Genomic DNA, 11,739 nt, shown 5'->3' with positions numbered 1-11,739 from the left:
CTTTCCTCCCCACTGCTGTCAGACTCCACAACAAAGACTTCAACTGACTAAGCACACACATCCACACATGTGCAATACTCTTTCTGGCATCGTTGTATTATACTCAATTGTAAATAGTATTTGTATTCTATTTTATTCAATTGCATGTAGTATTTCATTCTATTCTATTGTGTACAGTATCTCATGGATATATTATTCCAGTGTTTTTTCTTAAAATTTTCTATGCAACTTTGCACTGTCCACTGCTGTAACAAAACAAATTTCCTACGCTCGGGACTAATAAAGGTTATCTTATTTTATGCAACCAAGACTATATATCTCCCGTACTGGCATCCTTACACTGGCTGCGAGTTAGGTTTTGAATTCATTTTAAGATTTTATTATGTGTTTTTAAGGCGTTGCATGGGTTAGGACCCTCAAACCTTTCTGATCTTTTAAATTTGTTCACTCCTGTAAGATCACTGAAGTCTGTGGATCAGATGCTCTTAGCTGTCCCAAGGTCCAGATTAAACACAGAGGATAAGAAAGGTCTGGCCTCTCTTATCTGGAAACAAAATTAACAAAATTGATTGAAAAACCTGTTGCAAAAATTCCTTTTTATTTTGTTTTGTGAAGCTACAAACTGATGAACTAGATTACTGGTAGAATGATGTATAAATAAAACATGATTTGCCGTCTTATGCATATTGTATTGATGTATCATGACCAGTGATGTGCAATACCACTGATTTCCTTTCTGATCCAATACCAAGTAAAATTCAGGGTGGTATCGACGATACTGAACCAATACCTAGTAGAAAAACGTATATTTTTTTTATTGTATCTCAAATTTTAGCGTCATCATGATTACAGGACATCAGACTACTTGTTCTTATCACATAATAAAGCTGAATTCATCATGGCTCCTTTAAGTTCAGTAATTACTATGTCCTCTGCCTCATGTAATTAGGAGCTGGTGTGTAGGAGCCATTTTTCTTATTTCCCTCTCTTTAACACTACTAGAAGGTTGTATTTCATTTTATGTACTGGTTATGGCAGTGGTAGGTACAGGGTTATTTAAGGTCAAGGGTAATTCTGTCCAGGTGTTGCTGATGAGAAGGGGCAAACCATTTCCTACTGTGCTTAGTCCAGTTACTTGTCTGTGTTTAAATGGATGTTGCAAAGGAAATAAAAGTCCCCTTAGGCCCCCTCCTTGATTCAGTCTTTCCCTTTTGACGTAAATGGTCTCCTTGACTCTGGTCTCAAACAGGCGTTCCTCCCTGTCCAGGATGTGTACCTGTGTTCCTGGAGGACAGGCGGGTCCATGGACCAGTCCACAGCTGGACACCGTACTTGGGTTAAACTTCCAGTGAAACTGAGGCCACAGCTCAGGACAATAGAAGATTGAAAAATGCTGCCTGGTCTAATGGGTCTCAATCTCTGCAACGTTCAGCTTTCAGAATTTGTCTTAAACAGCATAAAAGCATGGATCCATCCCACCTTGCATCAGGAAAACATTGATGAACTTTGAGCAAATGAAACCACAACTTTAAAAAATGAATTCACAAAATTAATTGTTTCGACATCTTAAACACAAAATCATAAGTTTTAATACCTACAACAAGTTTAAGGAAAAATAAAAGATTTTAAAGATCTTTCAACCTTTTTTCTCAAATATAAAACAGCTGATGACACTGACATGCATCTTACTATGATGGGAGTGATTTCAGCCCTGAGTGATCACGCTGATGTTTGCACAGAGCAGACAATGAAGTGAATGTTTTGGCACATTGGTAACAGTGAAAGAGTTTATTAGTAACGTGGGATCGTTTGTGGTCGGAGTATGAACTGAGATTCCTGAAGCTCTTGTCACACTGGTCACAGCTGTAGTTTCCTTCCATGTGTGTACGTTCATGCTTGTTTTGATTACCTGATTGTGAGAAGCTTTTGTCACAGTGTCTGCACTTGTATGGTTTCTCTCCTGTGTGGACTCGTTTGTGTCTTTTAAGGTCGACTGCAGTAATGAAAGATGACCCACACTGATCACAGAGGTGCTTTTTTGTCCCACTGTGAATCCGTTCATGTTGTTTTAATCCACTTAATGTTGGGAAGCTTCTCCCACATTCTTTGCAGTATTTCAGTTCCTCTCCAGTGTGTCTACGTTGATGTGTTTTTAGGGTGTATTGGTGACTGAAAGTTTTTCCACAAAGGTCACAACGAAAGTCTTTCCCACCACCACAGTGATGACAGGGTTGAGAACTGGATCCATCTGTGTCGCTCTGCTTCTAAACAAAGACACAAAGACAGTGTAAGTCAGTCCTTCAACATTTTTATCCTGAACATCGCCTGAAATAAAGAGCAAATAAAAAACAAACAAAATCATAACTGAAATGAAAATCTGAATAATCACTCAGAGCTGCTTTTTCATGCAATAGAATTGCCGAACGATCAGAATCAGTGAGCTGCAAACTTTCAGCCCCGACTGTGTCCGTGCTGTCAGGTGAGAAAGGCGACAACTCGCTTATTCTAATCCGCAGGTCTGCGGTTTGTGCATAATCCGTGTACCTCCTCTAGTTTACTGTTTGAGCTGTTTGGTGGTTGTCAAAATTTTGTGAGGTTTCACCTGAGATTCGGGCGTTTTGGGAAAAATAAAATTATATTAAAAAACTCAATTCAGGATTTTAATGAATTGATGTCACGTTATCCAAGCCAGACTCGATTTTAATCGGTAAATCGATTATCAAAACCCACCTCTAGCTGAGACAGTTTAACCCTTTAAGACCTACCATAGAACCAAGTCCGCCAGAGCTTATATTATATTTTTACATGCTGTGGAGCCAGTTTTGGGAGCATTTCAAGTTGCTATACATCAATACAACCATTATAGCCCAGATTTTAATAATATGTATTCATTAAGTGCATAGTAATTACATAAATTGCAAAAAAGTGCAATAAACTACAAAAAAATTGAAAATCGTTTTTGATTTTTTAACATATATTTGTAGTTAGAGAAATTTAAGAGGCTTATCCCTCAAAACTGTAAATACAAAAAAGTTGCACAAAATAGTTTCCCACCACAGGAAATTTATTTTGAGTGTCTTCATAGTTTTATTTTTGAAATACACCAATTTTTATACACTGCAGGAAAAACGAAAATAAATATTATACTGCAAATTTGCAAAAAAGCAGCATATGCATCAAAATAAACTATTTCCAGCAGTGCAATATGAGTCCTAAGCATCCCAGAAACGACACAGAAAGTCATAAAGTCAAAGATAACTTTTAAAAAGAGCAGTATAGGCCCTGAGGCCCTGATCGCAAAAAAGACTACATTTCCGCGAAAATGATGTCACTTCCAGTTTCGGCCAGGTAATGGCGGAAATGCAAAAGTTCGCGCTGACGTCTATTCCAACGTAGGAAGTGTTTTGAACAGCTGATTGGATCGGCAAAGCGTGTTTCTGGAATATTATGTTTTTGTTCCTGCAAGCGCTTTTTATGCAGTTTTTGCAAAGCTTTATGTGGAAGGAAACCGTGACCTAGGACAAGCTGATGGCATCAGATGTAAGTACAACTCCTCCGGTTTCATATGCAAAAAATTTTTTTGCGCTAGCTTACGTGGTTGCAGTGCTACCGGGATTTAAAAATAGTTACGCATAACAGAGCGTTCCCGCTCCGATCGGCTCTAAAGGGTTAATGAGCAGAGTTGTTCCAAACAGTCAGGCTAAAATGACAAGATAAAAATATAATATAAAAACATACCTCACAGTAACTGCACTTGGAGAGTCTCTTTCTGGTGTGGATCTGTTGGTGTCGTCTCAGGTGATATGGAGATTTAAAAGTCTTCTCACACAGGTCACATTTATAAGGTCTCTCCTCAGTGTGGGTAAACATGTGTTGTTGTAACTGCGTGTTGGTTATAAACTGTTTGCCACACTGATCACAGCAGTACACATCATGTCTGGTGTGAATGCGTAGGTGTGTATTTCTGCTCTCAATCCGGCTGAAAGTTTTCCCACAAATGTCACAGCTGTATGCCTTAATTCCAGAGTGGGTAACTAGATGACTCTGTAAGTGGCTACTGTGAGTAAAAGTTCTGCCACACTGATCACAGCTGTACGCTTTAACTCCACTGTGGATGAGTTGGTGTGCTTTTAGGGAAAGCCTCCAGGAAAAAGACTTTCCACACAAGTCACAGGTGAACGGTCTCTCTCCAGTGTGGATGACCTGATGATGTTTTAGTGACTCCTTCAGAGTAAACTTCTTCCCACACTTGTCACAGCTGTATGTTTTCTCTCCCTTTCTTTTGTGAGGTTTGTCGGCCTCCTGAGAGCGCTGACTTCTCGCTCCATGTTGGTCCTGCAGTGACAGAGATACAAACAGAGGCAGTGAGTGAAATGCAGTCGTGGAACAAACTCAACCTTCAAACTCCCTCCATTAACACTAGTTTTAAACATGAAGGTGGAGTGTGGCACCAAACACCTTAAAGGTCTCTTATCCCCACCTGCTGGTAGTTCTAACACATTACATCCAACCTGGTTTTAAAAATAATTCATGACTGTTCAAACACTCTAAAATATTTTTCCTTTTTTTCCTTACTTTTACTCCCCACAGAAAAAAAAGACTTTCTACTCATTACATTTTCAAAACAGACTTTTTACTTTTGGTTTGAGGAATTTGAGGGGAGTTATTTCATCACTAAAGGCATCAAACTGATTTGAGCCTGAAAAGTAACACATGAAAGGCAATCCTGATCGTGTACTAATCACCAGGGTGTGAAACATAAAAAGAGATGAAAGAGGCAAAACTGTGAGTCATAGTCAGGAGTTAAAGTGAGACGTTGTTCTTCTTTCTTTTTTGCACAGCACCTGAACAAACAGGTAATTTCAAATGCAGCGTTTCTATCAACAAACATCAGCAAACACACAAACTGTTTGTGTGCAGTTTGTCTCACAGTGTGTTGCTGGCTAAAGGTCCAGCTGCTGTACATCACAGGGAGAGAAAAGAAAGAGAGCTAACTTCACTCAGATGGAGAAAGATAAGACACACAGGACAGGAGAGGAAGAAGAGAGGTTAGATTTAAAGGGAAGGACTGCTCAGTGGGATTTGATCAACTGGAGATTAAAGCTTACATGTAAGTCCTCATGTGTTGAAATCAGATATTGGGTCTGTACATGTGACATTATGTTTTTTCATAAACTGAAAGATGCTGCAAAACAATCTGAGGCAGATTAACTGTGTTATTTAAAGACTGCATGAAGATCCTCTGCAGGTTAGTGCAGGATAAACAGGTTCGTTTGCTGAACTGTGATGGATTTAAAGTAAAGAACAGTGTGTGACTGGTGCACAGTGACTGTGGTGCTCATGTCACAGTTAGATTACATCAAGTGTAGCAGAGATTCATTTAAACTGAAGCTCATGATGCTGACATTCATTCACTGAGTTCCACCTTCATACCAACAGTATAGTGTCTAATATAAAGACAGTGTACTGTCAGTGTAGAGGATGGAAATCAGCCAGGACAGCTCATGAAACATCTGCTGACATCTGGTTGAATTCAGTTGTGTACATCCACAGAGAGCAGCAGCCTGTACTTTAACAGGGCTCTAGAGTGCGACCAAATTTTTCAGTGGTGCGACAAAAAAAAAAATATTTGGTTGCACCTGTGCGACCAACTGTTCGGGTAACAAAAATAAAATAAAAATCTCTGCAACCTTCCCTGTGGTCAACAACAGACACATTATGCCCCTATCGTGGACTAAACCAATCAGAGATAGTAAGGGGCGGGACCTCTCTGATTGGCCGTGGTCCAGTTGAAAGTGCAGGTGGAAGTGGGAGGTGAGTAGCTTGAATAAAGCGATATCAATTCATTAAATCCTGAATCGACTTTTAAATATAACTGTGTTTTGCCAGAAACACCAGATTCTCAGATTAAAGCTCACAAAACCATTTCAACAACCACCAAACAGCAAATGAGAGCAGGTACACGGATTCCACACAAAGACGTAAACACAGAGCGGACCGACGCATCAGAATCAGCTTTGTCTTTCTCAGCTTTCTCACCCGACGACCCGTAGATGGACACGCTGTCAGAGCTCTGTGTTTACGTCTTTTGCGCCGATTCTGAGCTGCAGGTTTTGTCTCTCTCCAACCAAAATTCACCGAGCCAGCAGCAAAAGAAGCAGCAAACTGCGCTTCACATTTGATCAATGTCGTCATGAATTTTGCTGTTTTGCTTCCACGACTAGGGATGGGTATTGATAAGATTTTAACGATTCCGATTCCATTTTCGATTCTGTTTAACGATTCGATTCCTTATCGATTCTTTTTTTTAAAAAGGAGAACACTAAAGTCGATTAGCTTAGAACTGTGTTTTATATGTTCTCTTTGAACAAGATAGAAATTTAGGAGTAACATGGCCTTACAAACCCAACAGTGAGATCTTAAGAGATCCAGCCTACGGCTCTTCCATGGGGTGTCACAGGGTCCCCAGGAAAAAAAATGTATATGTAAAATAATAAAATAAATATTCTCCTGTAGCAATAACAAAGTTTAACATAAATTATTCTGTAGCAATTACACAAGAATATCCAGTAATGTCCCTGCCTACAATTAAACACATTCACTTACCAAAGTGAAATCGGGGGCATCTGCTGTGGCAAATGGGTGCAAGCCTTTGACCACAAACTTAGACACTGCTCGGTGACATTCGTCTATCCTGGCCTGAAAGGAGACGCTACCGGTAGACTGCAGCGAGAACTGCCAGCATCTGAGCCAGCCAGACTCTGTCTCTCTCATCATGGTTATCTAAATGCAACGCACAGTAATAGCAGGTTTTGTAATAAGGTAAATCGCGCTAACATAATATGCAATGCTAATTGATTAGTTACCTGCAGTATTAACGGGAGAGGACGTGGAAACGCTACCGCTGCTGCTGGGTTGAGCTTCGCTAGTCCGGAGCGGATCAAAAACACGACATTCGTTGAAAGCAATCGCGTGTTTTTTGAGCAAATGCTTTTGCATGTTCGTAGTGTTTCCTCCCTTTGATGAAATCTCTACTTTGCAAGTATTGCACGTTGCCCTGTTGTCATCCTTTCTCATAAAGTGTAACCAAACTTTTGAGCGTTTGTGCCGCTCAGGCGCCGTGTTTCCTACTGGGTAAAAGACGCTATTCAACGTGATGACGTCATTCGGGGCGACTGGAATCGATAAGGGAATCGTTTATAAAAGTGGCGAACGATTCCAAGGAATTGAAACAGTGGGAACCGGTTCTCAACAAGAACCGGTTTTCGATACCCATCCCTATCCACGACTATTAAAATCACACTTCATGCACAGCTCTCTCTCTCTCTGTCTCTCTCTGTACTTCAAGAACAGTTTCCCGTCTCCAATCTCTGTTTTCTGTATTATTCATTCGTTTATTACCCAGCAGTCTACCGTTGTTTACAGCGCTGTCTTTTTCTTTTTTTTCACTTAAATGACCTCGGACAAGAAAGCCTAATTTTTCTGTTGTTCAATACTGAAGTAATTTAAACTTTATATGCAGAATATTGCAGAATGTTTTTAAGGTTATCTGCTATAAAAAGCCAGACCAGAAAAATCTCCTTCATGTTTTTCTGTGTTTTATTCTCAGTTGCTTTGACACAAAGGCATCTGCTGTGATGTTCACAATTCTGATGAAGTCTCACATGTATCAGTACTGATAAATGATCAGAATTATAATATTTCTGACTGTCTGAGGCTAAGTTGAACCGAATCGGGACTTTGAAAACCGGAATCGAATGGATTATAGAAATCAGTGATGATACCCAGCCATAGTGAGCAGCCTAGGCACGACAGAAGTGGATGTAGCTGTAATAGGAAAAGAAGTATTGATAACTTTTCTGTGAAGTTAAGGCCTGATCCTTCTGAAATTCATAGCCAGTGCTCTGACACGGTGTCATCAATCTTTGAAAGCTGAAAAAGCACAGTGTATCCAGAAAAACACATTATATTATGTCAATTATTATAAAATTTGTGTGCGCCTAACTTTTGTGCCGGTACGCCTAACTTTTTAAAGTTAGGCGTACGCCTAACTTTTTAAAGTTAGGCGTACCGGTACGCCCATGGCAAAAAGTTAGTCTAGAGCCTGTACTTTAAGAAAATCTACTGGAGCTCTCAACAGAAATTATTGTGAGCTGTGATTCTTTTCCCCACGCTGAGCCACTACAGCTGATTTTAGGGTTCCCACCTGCTCAATCCCACTTTAACCTCTTCCCTGCTCATGTTCCTGTTTAGAGGCAAAGTCACCCTCTACAATGTAGGCAACAGAAAATACACATATGTTTTATTTTCCTTCATTTTCTAATTAACTGATTCAAACAGAGAACCTTTATTAGAAATAAATAGTTCTTATTTCATTTACTAATCTTATTTTATTATTACATTAATAAAGCACAAGGTTCAGTTAAATTTGGATAAAAAACATGTGGTTAAAAAGTTCTTCAAGGAGCAATTTTACTTTTTTACTCTGATTACATTTCAGAGCCTGTACTTTTTCACTGTTACTTAAGTAAAGAAGGTGAATGAATACTTTTACTGAAGTATTTATAACACTAATATCTGTACTTCTACTTAAGTATAGAGTAAATGTACATTTGCCTCCTCTGATCATTTCTATAATATTATTTATATCAGTGATGGCCAAATGAAGCTTTCTGAAACACTGAAGCTTGTATTGAAAAAGGTTCATTACTCAAAGCTTTTCAACACAGTCCTCTTTGGTGACATCTGCTGGCCAAAAATATGAAGAGCAGCTTGAATCTACAAATTATAATATAGAGTTTCATTATAATTGCCCACTCTACAGAGCTCAGCTGACAGCTTCTGTCTGATATCGGGCTGCTGTTGTGGTGCTTTGAACGTGTATTTTTGGGGATGATGAAAAAAATGTTTTGCCTATTTGATTATTAATAATTTTGATGAATAAACCTTCCTGATTTTAACATGTGCTGTGGTCTCTAAAAAACAACATAATATACAACACAGTCATATAACAGGTTTGGAGGATGAGAGTTTTAGACGTGACTGATTATTTGGTGAAACTGTGATATTTTCCTCACCTCCTGTGTTGAGCTCATTGTTTCCTCTGTAGTGACTCAGCTGAGTCCAGATGGCTGAAAATGTTCCTCTGCTGCTCCGTCAGACTCTTCTCCTCCTGCTGATCAGCTGGGACACAAAACAGATCTTTGTTAGGCTCCACACTGCACTGAAGAGTCAAAGTGTCTCATATGTTCATCTGACAACACAAAGTACAAATTTCACTCTGGTTGCTTGTAGAAATCTTGTGAGACGTGTTGTGCTGCAAAGTGAGGAAACTCTCTCACTCACTTATACTTCAGGAGGAACTTTGTGACATTGGCTCTAATATTCTAAGCAGCCCTTTACTATGACAGGGCCAGAAAGTCCTATTTGAAGGTTTGGGAGAAGGACCATGTTAAAGGTGGATTGGGGTTTATACACTTTGTTATGATACAGGTAAGGCTGTAAGAGCCTGAGAAGGTGTCCTGAATGAACCTCTAAAACCAGTTTTCAGCTAACGACTCTGCTTCAGTCTGGAAAACAGCAACTACAAGTTTAAAGACTCCATCAACAATTCACACCCAGCAACAGCCTGAACAGCTCCTCCTGTGGTTTCCACAAACAGGGACAGACCTGTTACTCCCCCACCCCACACTTTCAACTCCTTCAGCCCCCCAGTCCCACCACCTCCACCATTCCCCAAACTTTGATTCTGTTCATCTTGACGTAGCTTTTGCAGTAGGAAAAACGTTTCGGCCCTCATCCAAGTGACTTCTTCAGTCTCAGCTGACTGCAGCTTTCCCCAATCTTCAACAGTGCATTTGCATAATGACTGAAACGAGCACCACTGAAGGAACAATGGGCTGGGAGGTCAGTTATTGAGCATTAATATGCAAATTCTCATGATCATTGATCAACAACCACTGATCAAAGCTCATTGATCAAATGCTGTGATTTTAGCGACTCCCCAACTCTCTGAATGGTACTCATGGCCATTGATCAGCGGTCTTTGATTAATGAGCTTTGATCAGTGGTTTCAGTGCTTTCCTTCCTGCTTTGACTGCAGCTGTGTTTGACACAGGAAGACATTATTACATTCTTCACACTCTCCTGCACATTAACCACCACAATATATTTTATTCTCTGTGCTTTCAAATATGAACACTGTTTACTTTCATCTCTGTTTCATTAGTTTTTGTTAACATCTTCCTGTGCATCACTTTACAGCAGCCAGACTCATTAAAATGAGACTTTGTAGGAGTTCATTTCCTCTCATGTGTTCATCCACAGCAGCTGGACAATAAAGTTTATTGTGACCCTGATACTGCAGCAGATCGCTCTCATCCATTTCCTGTTATCACTTCAAATAGAAACGAGGCTGTAGAGGTTTGGTGCAGGCAGAAAAACAGCTGCAGGGACAATGAAAAGACTTTTCTGCTCCAACTTCTCCCAGCATGCTGAGCTAATGATTAGTTGGTGTTTTTCTCCAAACACTCTCTCACTCTTCTCTCAACATGTTCACAATAAACTGTGAACAGACACCGAGGAGAGCAGCAGAAGACCTCATTCAGGAGCTAAACTCAACATGAACTGAACTCACAGTAAAGTTAGCTCGGTGCTTACCTTTAGATGAGCCCACAAACCGAGAGAAACTCCGCGATGAAGCTGCAACTCTTTCCAAACACAGGAAACAGATCAGGGAGCAGAGACCCACGTGGTTCACGCTGATCTCAGCTACGATCCAGGAGACAAGGGTGGGCAGATCGATGCAGATATCGATCCAAGCGTTGGTTTAGTTTGTTTTATCATCCAAATTCACTCTTTTACTCGCTTAGGAAGAAACGGTAGCTCCGTCTGAGTTATCACTACCCGATCCGTACCGGAAACCCGATCGGTAGTGATGGGACGTTCTGTATCGAGGCTTCGAAGCTTGTGTCGAGTAATGGAGGGGGCGTTTCCGCGAAGCGCGTATCGAGGCTTGCTTCATTTATGGGAGGAGCTGAAAATGATGACGTCCGAAGCCTCGCTGCCCGGCTGTACCACGTGACTGGTTCATGAAGTGGTTCGAACTTTGCCGCGAGATATGACAGCGATATAAACCCCTCAGACTTCATTCAAAAATGTGGGTGTTTGATGGAGAGTTGCGGTTAGTGAGAGTTTGGAGACCGTATGGAGGTTTATGAGAGTGAGGAAAGTCAGGAGAGAATGGAGCCGGCTAAGAAGAGGAGGATGTCCTCCCCTGTGTGGGAACATTTTGATCTTATTCCTCCCAACAAGGTATGTAAATTTCTACAGAAGATGTATTTTCATAATACTGATGGTGCAATACAATTTATGTTAAGCTGTCTGTACTTTTGTACAAGGTGAAGTGTTTGCTATGTGCCAGGGAGCTGGGATATAACAACAACACCTTATCCATGCTTAGGCACTACAGAGCTTTGCATGAGAATAAGGGGAACACCGATTGTGGAGCAAGACCAGGTGAGCCATCAAATGCAATGATAATATAGCATGCAGTAATGTTACTAAATGATATAACAATATTATACAACTGTTATAAGTTACGTGTGTGATATTTATATTTGTGCTTTATCTTTATTGTCTTTCCTCAGGAGAACAATCTCAAATAGATGAAGACCTGGTCAGCATGGTGATTGAGGACTCACAGCCATTTAGCATTGTGGAGGACAAAGGATTTAAAAG

The 11,739-nt window shown here is 40.3% G+C and overlaps 1 protein-coding gene across 1 annotated transcript in view; it reads right to left on the bottom strand.

Annotated features, from left to right (window-relative positions):
• Window positions 1–340: 340 nt before the first annotated feature.
• The window catches only part of LOC143420381 (uncharacterized), a 32,112-nt gene continuing 20,713 nt past the window's right edge, over window positions 341–11,739 (bottom strand). The window contains exons 5-7 of the mRNA XM_076888439.1: window positions 9,078–9,183; window positions 3,739–4,335; window positions 341–2,264 (exon numbers count right to left, since the gene is read on the bottom strand). Of these exons, the coding sequence (XP_076744554.1) occupies window positions 9,092–9,183 (92 nt within the window). The 3' untranslated portion in view covers window positions 341–2,264; window positions 3,739–4,335; window positions 9,078–9,091. The remainder of the gene's footprint in view (window positions 2,265–3,738; window positions 4,336–9,077; window positions 9,184–11,739) is intronic.

The sequence above is a fragment of the Maylandia zebra genome, linkage group LG9 (assembly GCF_041146795.1).
Source record: "Maylandia zebra isolate NMK-2024a linkage group LG9, Mzebra_GT3a, whole genome shotgun sequence".
Taxonomy (NCBI): domain Eukaryota; kingdom Metazoa; phylum Chordata; class Actinopteri; order Cichliformes; family Cichlidae; genus Maylandia; species Maylandia zebra.
Note: the sequence above shows the minus strand (reverse complement) of the source record. Positions and strands in the feature narration are given on the sequence as shown.